The 20868-nt window shown below is 46.1% G+C and overlaps 1 protein-coding gene across 18 annotated transcripts in view; it reads right to left on the bottom strand.

Annotated features, from left to right (window-relative positions):
* Positions 1 to 4881: 4881 nt before the first annotated feature.
* Positions 4882 to 20868, bottom strand: part of LCOR (ligand dependent nuclear receptor corepressor) — a 126773-nt gene continuing 110786 nt past the window's right edge. For all 18 annotated transcript variants that reach the window (XM_074339277.1, XM_074339272.1, XM_074339282.1 and 15 more), the window contains one exon: positions 4882 to 19627. In XM_074339277.1, coding sequence (XP_074195378.1) covers positions 15295 to 19627 — 4333 coding nt within the window. In that variant the 3' untranslated portion in view covers positions 4882 to 15294. The remainder of the gene's footprint in view (positions 19628 to 20868) is intronic.

Below are 20868 nucleotides of genomic sequence, written 5' to 3' on the forward strand. Positions count from 1 at the left end.
TGTGTGCGTGAGGTCAGGCCACGAAGTGCAGCATGGTGACACACTCCCTCCTTGCCTGCTACCTGGGTCTGAAGAAGGGACTGGCCCCTTCCCAAACCAGCCTTTCCCTCTTGTCTGAGGCCCTTGCTGGCGCCAGAGCCCCTTCCCCCTGCAGATAACCTTGAAGGACTCTCAGCCTGCCCAGGGGCAGCCAGCCTGGCTCTTAGCTCCAGCTGCACAGCGTCTTCAGGCAGTAGGCCAGGCTGCAGAGGGGAAGGACTCCCTCCTGCTGGCCAGGAAGGGACTGACCCTTGCCCCGGGGCCAATTGGCTGTGCAGCCACTGCTCCCTCAGGAACAATGCAGGGGATGGAGGTGGGTCTTAGGATCAGACAGACCTCTGAGTCCTAAAGTTATAGGATGACGACCATTGTAACTTCAAGGAAAGGGATCATGTGGAGGAAATGGTCACTGGGACTGCTTGGGGTGGGGGGATCCCACCAAAGATGACAGGGGCGTTCTTGGTTCTAGGTGAACAACAACATCACTTCCGGACACTAGCCAATGAATGGGCATTGGTCCTGGGTTTCCCCAGCCACCAGTGGCTGGAAAGCCATTGGCGGAGGGACAGGGTGTAGGGAGCTTGGGCTAGGCTTCAGGGAGGGATCCCTTCTGGAGGAGATGGGGTTCAGATCCCCTCACACTACAGACCGGTAGGGAGCAGTGGTCCAGGCATCAGGAAACCTGCCGGCTCTGTCACTCTGGGCAAACTTCTTCCTCGTGGGCCTTCGCCTCCCCGGGGTAGGGAGGTGGGATGGCTGAAGCAATGGAGACCCTCCCACTGTGGCTCCAGGAGGGAGGCTGCAGGAGTAACAAGATCCGTTTTCATTCATCACATCAACAAGTGTTTATGTGCCTGACTAGGGCTGGGTACTGTGGCTGTTCTGCTTTCCTGGACAGATGCCAACTAATCACAGCACATCACAGGAGCCACCGGGATGCCTGGGAAGAGAGTGGAGTCAAGTGGGGGCTCCAACCACAGACACGGCCCGGGCTGGAGCTGCTGACCCGAGGTGTTTGCAAGGAAGGACTCAGTGTTTGAGAAGTCACTGAACACATGACCATGGGGCTATACATGCTTCTCTTCCATGCAGCATCAAAAAGCAGAAAGATTACCTTTGAGCCTAAATAGCGAGCTGGTTGTAAAACAGGTCACATTCTCTTGCCCCAGATGTCTTCCCGAGGGTGCCCCTGGGGATCCTGGTAGGTAGGGGGATGAGCACACCCTTTTCTTGGCTCCTTCCATCTGCAGACAGAAGGCAGCGTTGGGGGCGCGTGGGGGATGGGGTTGGGTGGCATTGTGCTTGTGTTCTCAGCCACTGTGGCAGCGAGGGGACCCTTTGACAGTCGAGGGCTTGAGCCTCCTGTGACTCGGACCCTGGCATGTTCCACTACACCGGGACTCAGGCCAGTGAGTTAGAGTCCTGGGCCCCTGTAATGGGATGAGGACCCTGCCCTGCCCGATTGGGGAGGTGCTCTCATGGCTGGATCGCCCCTCACCAGGGACTGGGCTCTATTTTCTTGTGACTCTGAGCAAGGCCACAGTGCCCCTCCCTCGTGGACAGCAGCCTGGGCTCTTACCTGTAGTTTCTGGGCCACTGAGGGACCCTGGAGAACAGCTAGCACCAGGCTGGACACACAGGAACGCTCAAGTGCAGCCAGTTTGTCCATTCCATGGGAGAGAGGTGTTCTGGGACCCACCAACCCTGAGAAATGTACCTTCCCCCTAGCCACTCCCATTCCCACTGCCCTGAAGCAGCAGCTCCCTGGGCATAAGGGGCCCTGACTGGCAGGGGCCTCTTCACAGGAAGTGGGAAGGGCACCTGCAGACAGGTGATGGCAGCCAGGAGTCCTGCAGCCCCCCGGCCATGGGGTGGGGAGGGTAGGCGGAGGATGGCCTGTCTACAGGGGGCACCCTGAGAGTTTGCCACTGGGCCCCCTGCCCCTCCACAATGCCCCATGTCTCAACCCAGCTCCATACCCACCCTCGGTGGAGCCGGAAAATTGAGAGCCACAAGGGTGTGAGGGCATCAAGGGGCCAAGAGAACCATGTGCCCCAGGACCAACTTTCCCTCAACTTAGCCACCACCCTGCAAGTGGCTAAGGACCTGGATCACACCTCACAGTGGGGCCCGTGGAGTCCCAAAAGGCTACCATGAAATCATCTGTCAAGTCATCGCCATACCTTGCCACCCCTTTGGTGAAGACCTTTAGTTCACTTTGATGTTGCCATTGGCTGTTTCCATTAAACATGCACTGAAAGAGACACAAGCAGGAGAGTCCTGAGGTTGCTGCTGCTCCGGCAGCACTGCAGGCGACAGTGGCCTGGGCTCCCTGTGAAGAAGTCAGGAGATGGAAAAGGCCGGACTTTGTCTCCTCTTTGCCTGCTGTTAGCCTAACCATGAAAGTATCTCTTTATACAGAATACTTAACAGATTCTAATATATATTTGTATTTCATTTTGTTATAGTATTTTTATATGTTAAAGTCAACATCCAGTGTCTTGTTTGATTTTCAGATGCTCTGTGGTTGTGATATTGTTTGGGGGTTTCTGTAGCCTTGTTTGGGTCACTCTTTAGAGAGACTGGTTTAGAACAGGCCTGTGAGGGAGCCACACTTGCCCTTTGCCTAGAAGTGTTGTTTTAGAACATGTTGGATATTGTCTGTTGTCTTCCATGTGAACATGACATTGATTCACTCAGGTTCTGCCTTGTTGGTCTCTTTTTCTGCACTGATGGTGAGCCAGGGCCGCTGACATGCACCCTTTCTGGTTCGAGGGTTTCGGGGCTGCCCACACACCAGCCACAACTGATGGCTCCCAGATGCAGCACATGTAGGACGTCTGCCCGTGGGACTCTCTTGTCTTCCTTAAGTGGCAAAGGCAGTCCGTTCCTCCTGCAGAAGGGAGGGGGGGGCTGGGGGGTTATCGCTCCCTGGAAATGTCAGTGAGGGCAGAGCCTGGCACTGCACAGCACACGGAGGCAGATCCGGGAGCCTGCGCGTCCTCATTTCCCAAGTGTCTGCTTTTCCACTCGCCTTTTGTTTGTACAGAGCCACACCCATGTTTAACCAGGCTCTGAAGGTTCAGAGCATCAGGGCAACAGATTAGAAAGCAGTGTGGCTTCTCAGCGGGTCCTGGAAAGTTAACTTGCCTGTCGCCTGGACAGTGATTCTCAGGGACCAGTGGAGAAGGCAGGCAAACAGACTTCTGAGGGGGTTCTGCTACAATTTCAGGAGTTCTGTAGGATGAGCAGTTAAGGGAAGCCAGGCCGTGGCAGTTAGGCTGGCAAGGCCCCTGACACTATGGGGACCCCACTGGCCTTCCTCTGATGCCAGGACCACAGACTGACTTCCCCCTAGAAGATGGGGTGGAGGTGACAGTGGCCTAAACTTACATGGTCACCTTGCAAGTGGGCAGGCATAGTAACTGCAGTGCTTTTAAAGCAATTAGGGATTTTGGAGGAAATATAGTGAACGAGGTACATGAGAGAAAATGGGTTAAAACAGGGTTGTAAACTTGTGTGGAGTGAGTGGCCAGTAGGTTGCCTAAGTAAGAGGGCACACACCCTTCTGGCCCAGCCTTTGTACGGCCACTTCTGACAAAGCAGAAGGTACAGAGACCTAGTTCCTTACTGTAAAACAAAAAGGGGGGACAAATGGCAACTGACAATTAGGGACATTTTCTAACCTACTGAGCTACTGAGCTGCAGCTGATTCTTACCATGCATGAATTGAGTCAGCTCTTCATTTTTTTTTTTTTTTTAAGAGCCAGAAATCAATCTCTATGCAAACATCAGTTTTTAAATATCTTTAAAAAGCACAAACAAGGGGTTAAAAATAAAACACATCTGTAAGCCACCGGTTTGTAACCTCTGAATGAAAAGTAAAAAGTGGCAAATTTCATTAACAGTTAAAAGGAAATCTCCAGCCAAGGTAAGAGGCAGTGCAGGGCTTGGTTGAGGGGACGGAGGCAGTAGGAACGCCCAGGCTTCCGACGAGTTGCCCAAGTTTTCCTGAGATTGGTGATAATGCATCTCTATCATCCCTACACCCTGAGCCCTCAGAGTTAATTTTAGAGGTTATCCCTCACTCCTAGCCGGTCTGCACCTCTCAGGTCATATTCTAGTTATTCTACCACAGGATGAATATTGGAGGAAAAGAAGTCTATTTTAACAATGAAAAATCCTCATCTGGAACAAGCTAATACTCCAAATTCAAATTGAGAAGAGGTGACCCAATGGCCAGCTAAGGGTGCTACCCATTTTCCCTGGGTGTAGTTCTGCATATCGATGGCCACTGCCAGATAAACTTGTTCATGAAATCACTGCTGATTCCACAGGCCCCCTGGGTCCTTAAACAGAGCCATCTCAAGTAGAGTTGGGAGAATACAATGAAACAGGTCGTGAAGCAAGTACCTGGAAGGACTGCTCCTTTCAGCCACACCCCAACATGGGCTCCAGAGAGCCGGGTGGCCCTCCCTGGTGGCTGTGCACACCACCTCCTTCCTTGAACAGGGGCTCACCTGAAGTCAGGAGCGTGAAGAATTCAATTGCCCCCTGACCCTCAGGATGACGCGCTGCCACTTTTCCAACTCTGCCGTGAGAATTCCCAAGGATTCACCCACTGTGTTGTCTCTTCCCTGACTTTGAGGTGTAACTCACAAAATGGCCATTAATCCAGCAAACCGTGTTCTTTAAGTCCTGCTACCGGGGATGAGGCAGGAGTACGAGTAAGGATTACTTTTTGGTTCCTTCTGGCAACCTATCAACTTTGCTATAGGCTACGAATTGAATGCTGGACTTTGATGCATTCGGTCCCCTCTCCAGTGACTACACAAACACACGTTAATATCAAAGAAGTTTAATACGCTGCAATAAAATAAGCGCCTAGAAAAAGCTCATGGAATAGATGTCAATGTTAGAGAAATCCCTCCCACACATCCTCTAGCTCCATCCCCCCATCCCTCAAAACCAAACAAGAAAATCTGAAACAACAAAGGAAATCCTTCAAGCTTGGATTTCAGCGAGGCCCCTTTACCAATAACAAGAACACAGTTTCCTACATGGCCTAATAGGAAAGGAAAACACAGAAGCACAAAAAAGTCCACAAGATTTCAATAGGTAAGAGACTTGGTACATATTCAAAGTTAAAATAACTCCAACTTTTATAGCTGTACATATTGTTTTAAAGCAACTTAATATATTTTTTAAATTTCATATATACACTCTCAAAGGTTCTTCAGGTGAGGTATGTAAACATTGTCTAATGAAAAATTTTCAATGTTTCAAACCAACAAATTCACAGCATACATTACATTTTCATCCATTAACGACACAGTATTTTCCTACACTCACTAACATAGCGGAAATCCAGGCCCAAGAAATACATGCTGTTCATCTGATAACCATTTGCAGAATTTCTCATTTCGCTGCTTTTGGAAAGACCACCTTCGCACAGGTCAGGGGCACACACTTCGTGCCAGGAAGGGGCTGGGCCCTCCAGAGACTCTCTCCTTGGGCACCTGGATCACGGGCTAAGACTCACAAGACGGCAAAAAGGAGCACACCTGAACAACTACGAGATTGACCTTGGCTATGACACACTGGGAGGAACCAGAAGGGCCTGTAAAGGAACGGTAGAGATTCATCTTAGAGCTCCCTGGATCCACAGCCAGATCAGCAGCCCTTGCCCTAAACTCATTCTGAAGGGTCGTGGCCTAAAAATAAAAACCCAACATGGCACCTGAGCTTCAGTTAAATTGCATGGGCCTCCTAGGACCCCTGGGTGCCCCAAAGGCATTAACTCTGGCCTAAAGGAGGACCCTGGGCTGTGCTTTTCATACAGGTGGGGGATGAATTTCTTAATATCATAATGCATCTGGGAAAATAATGCCATGAGTTCACAAAGACAACAATGCCTGCACACAGGCACTGGCCAATGACCTTGGAGGAGCTCGATTTTGAAAACTACTTGTTCCCTGAGGGTAAACAGCAGGCTTCTATCAAGTGAGGCAAATAAAGGGATTATTATTACAAGGTAATAAGACTTGGGGCGCCTCAGGCCAGAATTCTATTTTACCCCCACATAATTTACAATGCCCCCTCCCCGCCCTCCCACAAGAAGTAGTCACCTTCCCAATGATACAACATAGGTCAGTTTCTTTCCTCTTGCTTGCTTTCAGGCTCAGCAATGGAAAGTTTTACCCTAATGCACCCACTTCAATCTAAAAAAACACTAGTGAAAAATCTCCAAACACCATCATAAATACAAAAGAGAAGACATATTCCAAAAGCCTAAAAAACTACATTATTCTATTCATGGTTATTTGGGTGTGGGGTATTTTTCGTAAAGTTTAGGACGGGGACAAGGAGAGGCTGCTCAACAGCTTAGAAACCTGCTGAACTGGACACGCTGGGCGACCTGGAGTGACTGCAGTCCTTGCACGGACCTAAACGTTTCCGCCCCAGACACGAAGAGGGCTTCAGAGATGTCACGCCCAGGTGCAGAGGAGGATTCCAGGAAAGGGGCTAGCTTTCAAAGGTAGGTCAGATATAGTCAAAGGACTTCAAATTGGTCATTTACATTTCTAACGTAAAACGTTCTTCCATTTACTCTCTAGTCAAATGAGCTTTGCCTCAAGTAGATTCTGGAAGCCTTACAAATTCATGGAAAATTGGTGATTTTTTTCAATCTCTAGGCCCAATTCTTGATGTGTCTGGTGCTGGCAGAGTTCACGTCCATTGCTAGAGCTGTATGACTGGAAGGAGCGTGCAGACAAACAGAAGCAAAAATTCAAGTACAGCAACCTCTCTGGCAAAGGCAAGAGGTCTTAGCAAGAGCTGTTCTACCCCCACCCTATCCTCTGAGACAAGGACCCACGTGGAGCCCGGAATAAATGTTATTACCTAGGATCTTATTGCTTATGGGCAACACATCAGAAAGAACACCTGGAAATCTGCTCTGCAGATCTGGGGACTGACCACTGACCAATTTATCATACACACGCATATATACTATATATATATAATATATATATAACATAACCAGATGAGACGAGGGGGCAATTAAAGCTTGGATTTGATGTAATATTACAGATCAAATGCCCCAAACAGCTCTCAACCTGCTGGTTTTTGTTCTTTCTCCATGTGTGTTATGAAAGGAAGTCCACTGCTCAAAATATAATCTTCTACAATACTACAATGCAAACCAACATCACTCAAACATGAATCTGTATACAGCACATATAATAAATATTTTTAAAAAACTATTTACAACATTACTTCTTGTGAACACTTAATGTGAGCAAAATTTCTTTCTTTCTGCAAAGGTTAAAAAAGTTTGACTGTCTAGTTCAGTGCTAAATTCCCTGGCACCTGATTACCCATTCACATTTCATCTTAAAATCAGATTTGCTTACAAATAGTATCTTAGAAAAAAAACATTCTCCAGCATTACTGTTCAAGTGTACTCATTTCTTTAGAAAAGACAAAGGGAAGCCGTAAGTAAATATGCGGGTATGATGCAAATGGATGACAAAAACCCCTTGTGTCGGGTCCCAAGCTCTCTGCAATCCTCAGGCTAGCCAACCCGGCAGAATGAGACGCACGACTCAGGCAGGGGTGCCCAGGAATGAGGCACAGAGAAGAGGAACACGATTGGAAAGCATAGGGGTGCTCTGAATTGCAGACCAGAACTCCTGAGAAGCTGCAGACATCTTAGAACAGATGGTCTTGTCCTGTAACCATTGGTTACAGGTAGGGCTGGCCCACATCTGCACAGATGTTGCTGAGATGGGGAGGAGGACGAGGAGGAAGAGGAGGAGGAGGGGAGTGAGATGCTCATGAGAACTGTCAAGGTGTGGAAGGAATCGTGCTTTCATGTTTCTCCCATGCTTAACGCGAGCGGGAATAGGTGTCTTTTACAAACATGAGAAAGACTATAAAATACAACTTAATGCTTTCTTGAGGCAACCAGTGGTTTCTCCGTATCTCACAAGTATGGGTTTGGATTTCCTTGGGGTTACAACTAAGGCTCACTTCCCTGCACAGGCTGCTGAAGCGCACAGGTGAATGTACCAACTGGTATGCGAACAGTGGGCTGCTTGAGGCCAGCCCTGACGCCACGGCTGGCACAGCCGTACCGGTGGTGGGAGACCCATTCTGTTCTGGGCTGGGGTGACAGTGGGGGGATGCACCTAGGTTCCCGATCCACGTTCCATCTGCCCCAGAACAGTGAGGGTTTCAAGGCCCCACCCTTCTGCCTTCACTCTGCTGTTTGGGGGTTCAATGGCTGAGCATGGTAGCTGGGAAGGATGGGTGATAGAACACTTTTTTGGAAAGCCCTTTTGACAGTTAATTTGTTAAAATAAATACTTTCTATAGAAGCATTTAAACAGAAAAATACCACTATTTACAGTGAAATAAATTCCCCAGTGGTGTGTATAAATATGTATTATATATATGTATTTGAAACCGTAGGCTCTAACAGTCTCCTGGAACTATTAAGAATGCAGAAACCACTGGTGAAACTAATAACCTTAAGCTACAGTGGCTCTAAAACTAATCCTTACCTGTGGTATATACAAAATTATGCAGATGTTAAGTATAGCATTTTTTTCCACAAATTAGCTCCCAAATACTATAGCTTCAGCTATGAGAGGTGTAGATTACAGAAAACAATGGGGGGTGGAAAAGTTGATAAATTGAATAGCTTTTGGACCCAATGTCTAAATATTAGAAGGAAAATGTTTGTAATATGACATACATGTGTTTAGTGAAGCACTTAGGAGGTGGGAGACTTCCCAGAAAAGATGCCTCCTGGAAGGGGCTGGCGACATAAGCAGAAGAGTGAAGAGGCAAATGTGGGGAGGTGACTCCTCAAAATGAGGTGAGTTAAGCCTGGCCGAGTGCGGCTTCACTGGCCATCCAGAGAGCTCTGAACTTCAGTCTAACTAAAGCTGCTGGTGTTCCAACAAGGTGCCATGGACATGCTGGTATTTTTAAGAGCTGAGAATGGTGGTCTAGATTTGAGGTTCCAATAGGCGAAGACCAGCCATTTAGGTCCACTGACCAAAGCTTGGGGAGTGATAAATTTGCAAATACACTACATCTGAGAAAGAAAAGAGGGACTCCAGGGGGTAAAGCTAACTTGTTGTGTCTGGCCCTGAGGCACTATTCTAGGCTCTAAGTTCATTAGTAATTCTGTTTGTGTTGAGCAAGGCCATAGAGGAATGTTTCTCCAAGAGTCAAGTTCACTCTGATTCATAAACATGCAGAAGACTGTATTTTCAGTGTAAAGGACTTTGTACTTTGACTTTTAACTACTTAGTAGATAAGATTTCATGACCATGATTCAATGAATATTTGATCAACACAGGAGGGGTTGCTTGTTCTTTAATGCACAAGCATTACTCAGGGATAACATGAAACAGCCGTGTGCTGAGATGCACGCACAAGATACCCTGAAATCGAAAAGGAAAGAAATGTTGCAATGCTGGATGTGAAAAATGTTTGTGCCCAACTGTCCACACAATTTGATCTTGAATGACATATTACAAGGGTCAATACACGTTTTCTGTAAAGGCCAGGTAGTAAATATTTTATATTTAGGCTGTGTAGGCCACACATCTCTGTTACTTTTTAACGTAACCCTTTGGAAAAATGGTAAAATGCATTCCTTCAACCTCTGGCATATTATGAAAACCATGAGCACCTGGGGTTTTTTGGGGGGAGAGGCAGGCTATACTTTCAGGTGGTTTGCCTACCAAGGACCTCGCATTAAATGGAATGGTCCCAGGTAGGAGAAAGCCTGTGTCACTGTGCTCACCAGGTGACCATAACTGCACAACGGCCCCTTTGAAGGACGGAGCAAAAGATGGCTCCTGAGCATCAACCACCAGCTCTGAGAAGAGGAAGCTCAGCCAGAGGGAGGTAATGGAAGGAACTGCCCAGCACTGGCTCAATTCCAAGGGCCAAAGCACGAGCAGGGATGTCCTCCAGCAAGTGCCCTGGACCCCCGCCCGCACAGCAAGGCAAAGCCCTGAGCCAGGGGCAGCATCAGAGCTCTGGGTTGTTGCAGCCTGAGTACGGTTTATTTTAAAGAGGTGAGACCTTCAAGTCTTCCAATCCAGCCACTGTAGAATAGAATAGTTTGTTCTGGGGTTTTCAGGGATGAATTCTATTGAAGGCTGCCTCAAAGGCTTCCCATAATTCTACATGCTTTAAATACAGTAATATTTTTCTTTTCTTTTCCCCTTGAAGACAGTTTGGGAGCAAGCGCAAAGCAGAGCATACCGCTGGGATGTGAGGATGGCCTTGCGGATACCATATACATACAGCGGGTCTCAGTATTGTAGTGGGCAGCAAGCCGTAAGATGACAAAAATGTACAGCTAAGAATGCAAAATGGTAACAGTCTATCTGTTTCAAAACAATTGAAAGTCACGTTTGGGGGCCACTAACAAAAAGCTTTTCACCAACATGACATTCAACTTTGAAAATTCAATTTTGAAAAACAGCATAGAAACTCATCCTTAATTTTTGGGGGGAGGAGGAAGACTTAACACCTTGAAGTTGACTGGATTTGATCTAAAGATGTAAACCCTAATTTCTCAGCCAGACTCAGACTACAATAGGCTTCAGTTTCTATTCTTCTTTTCTAAAGCACTTCAAGCCTCTATTTTTTGTTGGCTTGCCTTTAATAAAATTATTTTGAAAGAGGAGTATGGGACTGAGAAAAGAACAGCCAAGAGAGTTTTACTTTCCTAGGAGCTGGCCAAAAATATTACATAATAAACAATGCTTTCGGTTTGTGGTGGGACTTTGTTTCCCCTCTGTGAAGCCTTTTGCCGTATCTAAAAGTGAGGTTCAGAAAACTGAACATCCAACTAAAGTAGTCTCAACTAATTTTGAAAGAAAATCTTGGCTTAGTTTAGAAATAAACAGGAAGTGAAGCTGGAGTCAGGTCTGTGATGAAAACGAGAGGCTCAGGCCACGTAATTTTGGAACTCTCCATTCCTATTAGCTCACGGGTTCTGACTCTATCACTAAAGAGGGGCTCATTCTGGCTACTGTGATGGGTGATTCTGAGAAGGAAGATGTGAAGCGAAGGTAGCTCAAGTTGCAGGAGATAGTACTTGGATGTGCTGTAGCAATATGTCTCTTTTGTAGCAAGAAGAAATAAAGAAACATAAAAGAACAAAACTGAGGTAAGATAAAGAGGAAGGAGCAGAAAAGGACAGAGAGGAAAAGAGGCAGAAGAAAAACAGATACCCCAGGGAAGATTTCTGTTCCTGAAAATAGATTATTTTCTCAAGCAAGGGCCAGCAAACTTTGTCATAAAGGTCCAGACAGGAACCTCGTTAGGCTTTGTGGGCCACCCGTCCCCTGTCGCAGCTACTCAACTCTGCTGAAAAGCAGCCAGATAATCCATAAACCAATGGACGTAACTTTGTTCCAACAAACTTTTATTTATAAAAGAGCGACCAGCCCACAGTCTGCAGACGGTTGATGGATCATTTCCAAGCCCAAAGAGAGCCTGCATGAGCTGACCTAAAACCACGGGGACTGGGGGTGGCTGCCTGGCCCAGCACTTCGGGACATTCCAGCCCAGTCCTAGATGCAATGACAAGACACCAGACTTGTTGATGGGGACACAACAGTCTCTCCAGCTTGTATCACATAGCATGTTGTCCTTTCCTACGTGGCTCTTAAAGTCCACTGATATACAGAAATGTTGCCCATCACTGAGAGTGATAGCTTCTGCCCTCAACACAGAATCCATCCCAAGGCAGGAAAGACACCAAATTTTAATTCAAAGTAACTGCCTGAAAGTTTCACTGATGACCTATCTAAGCAGTGAGAAATTCACCTGGGCACGTGATACAGGAAGGATCCCATCAGGAGCACCACAGACCGGAAGGTATGACTAACTGCCCTCGTCTGTCCATACTGCTACGGGAACGAGGCACGAAACCCACAGCCTGACGTTATTGTTAGATAAGGCTTGTGTAGAAGTCCTTCATGCAACACACACAATGGAACTGGCCCCCCTAAGGGACCCAAGGGACTAGCAATTGCAGATTCACAGACGCCAATAACATTCCTACATAGGAAGCCTCAAGAGCAGCACAAAGGTTTTTGGCGTTCCTGCTGTGCTGCAAGACTGCTACATGTGTGAGGAAGTGCCGGGGGGAGGCTCCATGCTGTCCTCCCAAACCCAGGGAGCTTTGTGGGAGAGAAAATGGGTCTCTTGAAGAGGGCCCAGCTCTGGGGAGCTCTCGTAGAGCTTCAGCGACTGCTTCCCAGGCATCTGCCAGCAACTCCAGAAGCTCAGAGGTAATACCAGTGCTCTCTGGTCATCAACTTCTGCTCCAACATTGGGACAGTCACTTCACTGAGCATGGGCCCCAAAGCAGAGTTCCTTGCTGATTTAGAGTCCAGAACGTGGGACAGACTGTCTTTGCATCCGGTGGCAAGCCACACTGTGAATATGGCTACAGAAGGGAGGTCTTTGCAAGGGAGGGAAAACTAGGGGAGACTCGAGCCAATACCAGGCCTGGGCTTAGAGGTATCTGGGCGACAGCATCAGCTATAAGTGGAAAAAGGCCTTCCAGAGTGGGGCCTCAAGTGTTGTTTTTCTCTTTTTCCTATTAGCAAAATTAATTGAATCAGCAAACATAAGATTAAACAAATACAAAAATAATTCTAAACTTTTAATCTCCTAATTATGTAGAATCCCCAGTCTATTGAAATGTAGTCTCTCCTATAAAGTGTAAGTTGATTTTAAAGATGATCCATTGCATTGTTAGGTATATAAAATAAATGCATACACATTGATAACTTTTCTCAAATACTTTCTAGAATGGGAGAGAAGGCTATCATCTTGACATAAGCTTTTACAAATGAAAAAGAACTGAGAAAAGTAATGGAATGAATTATAAACCCGGAACTGGAAAAGTTCCCTCCACGTACTGCCTCACACCTCTCCCAATGCAAGCACCCTTCCAAGGTAGTCGATATGCAGCTAAGGGGGCACCTTGAACGTATGTACAGGAATCAGCACACCTGACATCAGCAAACCTCAGCTGTTTAAGTCACCACAAAAACAATATCCAGTGACAACTATATGAAAAGATTTTTTTTAAACCTAAAAACCACTTTTTAAAGATTAAATGAACCTACTTAAAACATATTAATGCTTCTGTGCAACTTAATGCTGAGAAAGGGCTGCCAACATACACACTCAGCAGTTTCATTGACATAGGTAGCTCTTGAATGGGCAAAAGATATTACAAAGAAGAACAAGAGACTCGGAGGATAGAGGAGACATTAGGGGGGAAATCAGCATCACTGAAGATAGGAAGCTTCACTATCTATGAAATTCAACACAATTCTGAATTTCCCGTGAATCAAACGCTTTTCTCCAGTCCTACCCAATCATCAGAAGCTTTCATTGTACATAAACAGCAAACCTTTTAACAGAATGGGTAGAAGGCCTATTTTATCATAATCTAAATGAACTAATGCATGAAAAAAAGTCCCCCTGGGTTTATCTAAACTGATCTGAAACAATCTAAATGGAAAAATTTTTAATAGGAAGGACAGAGTGGCAGCTGTCCATACAAGCCTATTTTGGTGACAGGGCATGTTAATAACCCTGGCTATTGAGGCTTTAATAACCAAGCCTTTTTTGAAGAGTGGCCCAACGAAAATGTCAAGTACACACTGTGTTATAATGGAGCAATGTTATAGGCACCAAGGTAAAGCCAATGCACCCATCTCAGGCTTTACTCGGGAAAGGCAAACATTAGTTACAAATACAGCAGCTCTCACTTTTGAGCCATGGAACAGAGCCTGACATGGCAGAGGCAGGAGTGAGGCTACCAGCATGAACTGGGAGTATGGTGACAAGCAATCAGAAGGGACACTCACTCTAAACACGTACATCCGCATGAACATCAGTTCCGGTGTAGGGCGTGGGGACCCCCAAGAGACGCGAGAGCTGCTTCTTCCAACTGCAAGCTTGCTGTGACCTTTACATAACTGTGCTGCTTTGACCTTTCTGAGTCTGATGCCCAAGTAGTTTGCAGGATGCTCACAGAGACCCTGGGCCACATTGAAACCACCTGGTCTGTGCTGATTACCCAGCTCATGACCCCCCGAGCACAATGACGGGAAAAAGAATTTCACTGTAGAACTGGGGGTGGGAGACATTTGTGGCTGACAGCCATAGGCAAATGCCCCCAAACGCACATGCACACACACACTCTTAAACGTTTCTACTACTGGAAATAACATTTTGGCTTTCTTGAATATGGACGTATTCAGGATAAGAAAGAAAATTAGAACAGTCACTCTCGTCCTAATTGACAAATCACAGTTACAGACAGAAAAAAAAAAAGAATCCTAGATTTTTTCCCCCAAAGTAGGATGAAAACCTTGTTAGAGTGCTAGCAAGCTTACAAGGCCAAAAACCGAAAAGGATGGTAAGAATCAATAATGCAAATAATTTTCAGAGGTCATAAACCAATTCTTAACATCTGGTGACCTACCGTTTGTCCCTTGGGCACATAAATTAGAATCCATTTTTTTCCCCAAATGACAAAAGATCAAAGGTAGGAGGAGTGACCAACAATTACTGTGATTTTTGAAAAAGGGGTAACAGAAATATTAATCTTTTACAATAATTATAAACTCCCTCTGCATTTTCCACATGCCATAAAAATGATTTGGTTTAGCTTTCAAATATCATTTAAACAAACAAACAAGACAGAGGGACGTTTACTGCTGGGGTTTGCAAAGCGGAGCATCTGCTCATGGACAGACTGCAGGACGCGGCTGGGAAGCTGCTGGTATGTGCACGGCGGTGGTCTTCTCAGCTACAGTACAAGTGCTTGTGCATCAAGTATAAAATACAAGCCTTTATCACATAGATCAGCTTTTTAGCTTTTGTAAATTTAAAAAACAAAAAGGATAAATAAGGCACTGTACTTTTAGAAACTAAAACTGCTTGGTTCCAAGTTTAAAACCCAAGGAACAACCAGAATATAATATATAACTTCCCTTACTCAGCCTCAGAGAAAGACTCGGCAAGTTCCCTTCTCCATCTGAGACACATGTTCTGACATCTTAGATTGTGGTGTTCTCCATGAACTGCAGATTTGAAAGGCTTGATAAGCTTATAAAAGCAGGTTTAGTTAATGCAAAATAAAGGGTTACTTCTACAGAACAGTTTTCTTCGTGGCTACAACCCTTCCAATCACTTTGTATCCAGCCGCCTCCGTTTGCTATGGGAAGAATCCAGCTTTGCCTTCAGCTTTCGCTTTCTCTGGGCTGCACTGTTCTCTGGGGTTTTTGTCAAGGGTCTGGCCCGAGCCTTTCCACTGCTCTGCTTCCTGTTTGCGGCTTTCTGTGGCCTGGAAGAGGATCCACTTGCCCCTTTTTGCTTTGCAGGTTTCCTCACTGTTTCCGAGGCTGCAGGCTGGGCAGGTCTTTTGTTTGTGTTCTCTTTTTCTTTCCTGGAGGGAGGGCAGCTCTTCCCAGAGGACTTTTTAGGGATCTTCACTTTATTCTCTTTCAAACATGCCTTTCTGGGCAGTTGGCTGACTCTGTCCCTGGCAGCTGGCTTCCTCGCAGCAGGGGTTTTGGTGGATCCATCAATATGCTTTTCTTTGCTGGCTTTTATCGCAGGTCCCTTGTCCTTCCTGTCCTGAGTGCTGCCACCTTCGGTTCTCTTGCGTTTATTCTTAACTTCTGCTCTGGGCAAGATGTCAGAGGTGGGCTTCCCCTTCCTTCCCTTCACGCCATCAGTACTCTTGGGCTTAATGGGAAACCCATCGGCACCCACTTGCAGGGCATGCTTGGGGGACATCAGAGGGTTGATGCATACACTCTTACAACCCTGTTTACTTTCTACAGCCAGGCCAAGTGCGCTTTCCATTTTCTCGTTCTTGATCAAGCGTTGCTGGGCTCTGAGCTTTCCTCGAATATTGGAATATTTTCTAAGGATCCGGGTACTGGCTGGAGTAGGTGAGTTTGTGGGAGGATGGCTATTTCTACCTTCTTTGACTTCCTCTACGCTCTCTTCAGAACTGGGGCCGAGGCTGACGTCGCTGCCATCCTCTGGGTCCACTTGGTCAGGATTCTCTCGAAATTTAGCCCAGAGCTTCTGCATTTTCAAGTTGTTCCTAGCAGGAGTAGCTCCAGGAAATTTCTTCAAGTGTTTTTTCAAGCGTTCAGCCTGTAGTGAACTGGGGTACAGGCTAGAAGGAGAGTACTTCTGAAGAGGATGCTTGACAGGGGGGATGTCTCCTGGAAGACGAGTATTGAGCTTCTTTACGATGACCAGAGACCGGGTTTCAGTTGTCTCTAAGAACCATTTACAAACATTAGATAATTTAAAGTTTGTCATAAACAGCATCTGAACAGGAGAAAGCTTCTGAGCTTCCAATGAACCCCTACACTTCCGTGACCTTTTCTTGCTTTTCCAAATCTCCTTCAGTTTATCTGACTTGTTCCTGGCTCTTGGTGTGGGCTGCGCTTCCTTCTCCAACTGGATCCAGCCCTTCTGAACTTTCATGTAGTGGGCATTGAAGTTGGCGATGAGCTCTTGGTTCTCCTCCTCAGCACACCATTCCACAAACTTTGGCTGGTCGTCAACCACGGCGTCCGCATCGTCCTCGTCGAAGGGCTCTCCACTCTCGGAAGCTTCACTGTCCTTTGGTGTTGGGTTTCCTTGTGCCGCTTCCTTTTCTGAAGTCACTTTTGTAGTAGCCAAGGAGTCCAGAGAATGAGCACGTCTTAGGTTGTAGGTAGAAGAGGTCAGTCTCGTGAGCCTTGGTACCCACTTTGGGGGTCTGGCAGCATCACCACTTTCACTATGTGACAACCTAAGTGCACTGGAGGGCCCGTCACTGTCGTCGTCTTTCTGCTGGGTGTTTGCATTGTCTAGCTCGCTGACAGCCTCCTCCACAGCTTGTGCAGGAACAGGTCCTGGCTTCTCTTCCAATTGTTCTGGGAAAGTACACGGAACACTTTCTAAGGGGTCATGCGCATCTTTCTCACCTAACTTAGACTGGACATAGATTTCCAGTCTCTCTCCAGGTAGGGGCTGGCCAACTGTGGTTATAGGATCACTGCTGGGAAAAACATCTCCTTCTTCCCCTTTGACCTCTTTTGCCAGCATGTTTTTAAACGTCTGCTTGGTGATGATCCCACTTGCGTTGCCCTCCTGTTCCACATCCGTCTCAGATGGATTTTCATTGACATTTGAGTTTTCAGTGTCCTCTGGAGCTTTTGTATGAAGACCATCATCGGTCAGAAAGCCTTCAGGTGTTGTCCTACCAGAGTACCCTTCCTTTTTAGGGCGTTTTGCAACAGGAGTTTTAGAAACCTTGATCTCAGGACAAGCAGACGAAGAATCTGAACTTTGACTTCTTAGGCACCTCTCGGCAAAGGAAGAATCTGAAAGTTGACTTCTTAGGCACCTATCAGAGGCCTCAGGGAATTTTTTACCTTTTTTCTTCTTGTCCGAGTTCTCTTCAGGTGAATCAATGTTTTGTTCGCACATGTCTTTTTCTGAAGGATGTTTTGCATCACTGCCTTCTCCTTCTGATTTTCTTGTATCACCTGCTGCCCCACTTTCCTCAATTTCACTGGGGTTTTCCTTAGTAAAAGTGCTGCTTTCCTTCAAGAGTGGGTCTGTGTCTAGCTCCCGAGTGTCTTCCGTCTCGGCCTCAGTACTGATGCTTTGATCGTCCTCAGCCTTCCCCAGGCTCATGGGAGGCTCCACGCTCACTGCAGGACTTTCATTTTCTGAGCACAGAGGACTTTCCACTCTACTGACTGTTTCAGGAGAAGAATGAGGCCTAGAAACATCTTCACGGTCTTCCTCAGAAATGCTCTCAGCAGAGGGAACCAGGTGACAGTCTTGGGGTTCACTCACCTCCTTTGTATCCAGCAGTTCAACTGGCTGTTGGTCTCGTTCAGGAGAAGATATCCCACTTGCTGGAGGAGGTGAGGCCACAGAGCTGCCTTCTGGCTTATCCTCTTCAGGAAGGTGAGCAGGGAGAGGCCACACCAGGTTGGAAGCTGTGGTTTCCTCTGACATAGGGGAGCTGCTTGGATTCAGTTTACTCATCGTGGGGCAAACCTCAGGCTCTTGAGATTCATTTTCAGATGAAGCATCTTTGTCTCCTTCCTTGAGGGCAGTTACTTCTTTACTAGGCTCTTCAGAGTTGTCTTCTCTGGGAAGCTCCGCATCTGCCGTAGGTTTTGGGGCTGAAATTGTAAGGGTCTGCTTGGGAGTGACCACTGCCTCTGACGCCAGTGTTGAGCAGCTTGCTTTTTCTTGGGAGTATAAATTTCTGGCCAGTGTGCGAACAGTTGGCAGCTCACAACAATCACCATTGAAAAAGTAACCTCGAGTGCTCTTTCTGGCTGTTTTCCGAGAAGATAATATTGATCTTTGATTCTCAAAGTGGCATTCTGTTATTGGCTGACTGATATAAACGACATCACACTGGTTATCATAGTCATTTATCCTCAGTCCTGATGCCCTTTTACTTTTCCGAGCTGTCTTAATGGAGGTTGATAACATCTTGGTTCGTGAATGTCCATTAGGTGCTTTGTGTACAGCAGGCATGGGGCTGGGGGCTAACCAACCGTCTTTGGAATGATCAAACTGGCCCTTATCACTGGGATGTAAATGGTAACCCACCTTATTTCTTCCTAGTGAGTGAAGATGGTTCTCTTGCTTTGGCCTTGAATCTTGTTCACTTGCCTCTAAATCCTGGCACAAAGGTGTTTTGGAGCTACACTGTAATGTATTCTCTTTGTCAGCAGTTCTAGGTGAATTCCCCACAAATCCTGAGTCCCAAGCCTCTTCTGATAAGGCTTTGAATGAATTTCTTTGAGAAACAATACAGTTGTTGCTCTCCTCACTATTCTCAGCTGCCACTTTTACTGCAATTAGACTTTCTACTAAAGCTGAACTCTGCATGTGGTCTTTACCATCCTCACATATTTTCACATTTGCGTCTTGCTCCTGTCCAGTGGTTTGCCCCTCCAAGCTCTTAGAAATGTGGTGGAAGTTGAACGAGGAAGAATTAGATGCAGTGAGGTATCCCAGAGTGGAACTGTCCATTGAACTCCCAGAATTAGGTTTAGTGGTTGGAAGTTCAGAGGAATCTTTCTGGACAATAGTCAAGGCATTCTCTCTTCCGTCTACAAAGTTTGTCTCCGGAGGAGGCTCCTTCAGGGCCTTTTCTGCAAAGCGTAGAGGGCTGTGAGAGCCCGATGAGTCTAGTAACAAATCTACAGAAGAAGGAGACTTTGTATCGAGACACATAGCATCGTTTTCCTTATGTTTGGTGCCTAGCTGGGCACAGCCAGCATTGCAAGAGGATGAATCCATTGCTCCAGAATCCGAAGGTCGCAGGTCCTCGGTGTCTGGCTGAGACTCAGTGTACAGATCGTTCAGAACACGAATGAACTGCTTCTGATGATGAGTGCACAGTTTGACCATAAACTTCTCCAGGGGGGACTTCGACTGATTGTTAGAATCTACTGCTATTGCCTCTGCTGCGTTCTCACTAGACAGACAAAGAGAAAGAAGGAATTAGTATGGTCATTTTCCAAAGAACCAATTTTATATTATGAAATTCACCAGATGTTACTCGTACTGTAAAGAGAGCGGACTCTGTGGCCAAGACTGCTGCGAAATGCCCGTAGACTTTTAAGTCAATGAATATTTACCTGATTAAAATGTAAGGCTGTTATAGTCTTAACTTTCAGTGACAACATCCTTCACACTTTTAAAGTGATCATTTACAAATAATTTTTATCTTATAGAGAAGAAATACTGAAAAGAAATTTTTTTCAACAACTAAAATTTTGGCCACATTATTAACTCAAGTTGGTCAACATGTACTTTGTTTTAGGCCTAGGTATTCCTGTTAAATAATTATTGGTTTGTAAGTCCACAACACTGACAAAAATTCAGACACTATATGACAAATCTTGGGTTTATAAATACTTAGAGAAAGTATAGTTTTAACATGGGTTCTCAGCATGACTAATTGGCTGGACTGTATAATCCTGCAAACAGGGCTAAAGGAATTCTACCTCTTTCCTGGGGCACGGAGGAATAGAGATCAATCATTTCACATTTCAGACATATTGAAAAATGGAACGACAAGCAATTTCTGATTCCTAGCCTCTAGGTAAGGAAACAGTTATGAAATGGCATTGCAAACTGTAAGGCTCTGTTAGTGTAAGGTGGTAGGTAGCGTTATGTCTTCAGTCACGCCCCACTTGTTACATTCTCTTAGACCTTCAATAAACATTCTACAACAACCCACAGGAAGTCATTCCACATTGAAGAACCCTCTCCAACCATTTCCATAAGTTATCCAGGACAACTCTTAGGGTTTCACCTGGACAGTAGGGGTGATGGGAAAGGATGATACTAGATTCACAACAGGATAAAGGGAATTCCTGCTTAGATAGTCAAATGTTGTAAGAGCTGTTGTGCGTTTCTGGATGTCTGGGTTTTACTAAGCCCACACAGTTGGAGTGTTTCAATTTTCTGGACTTCTTAATCTTTCTCTCTCTGGATTGTAATTCCTCAGGAGACTATTATCTGACTCTGTATGTAACAAGGCAGAGCATTGAGGGCAGTTTAGTACATGTGTGTTGAACAGATATTGTTTGATAATATCTTCCAGCTAATTCTTCTTTTCGTCAATGTGTGACTTTATCTCCTAGCCATGAAGTGCCTTACAGGAAGGCTCACCCTAGACAGCCTACGCCAGCCTCCTACCTCTCCACACTC

This window comes from Rhinolophus sinicus, linkage group LG07 (assembly GCF_036562045.2).
Source record: "Rhinolophus sinicus isolate RSC01 linkage group LG07, ASM3656204v1, whole genome shotgun sequence".
NCBI classification, from domain to species: domain Eukaryota; kingdom Metazoa; phylum Chordata; class Mammalia; order Chiroptera; family Rhinolophidae; genus Rhinolophus; species Rhinolophus sinicus.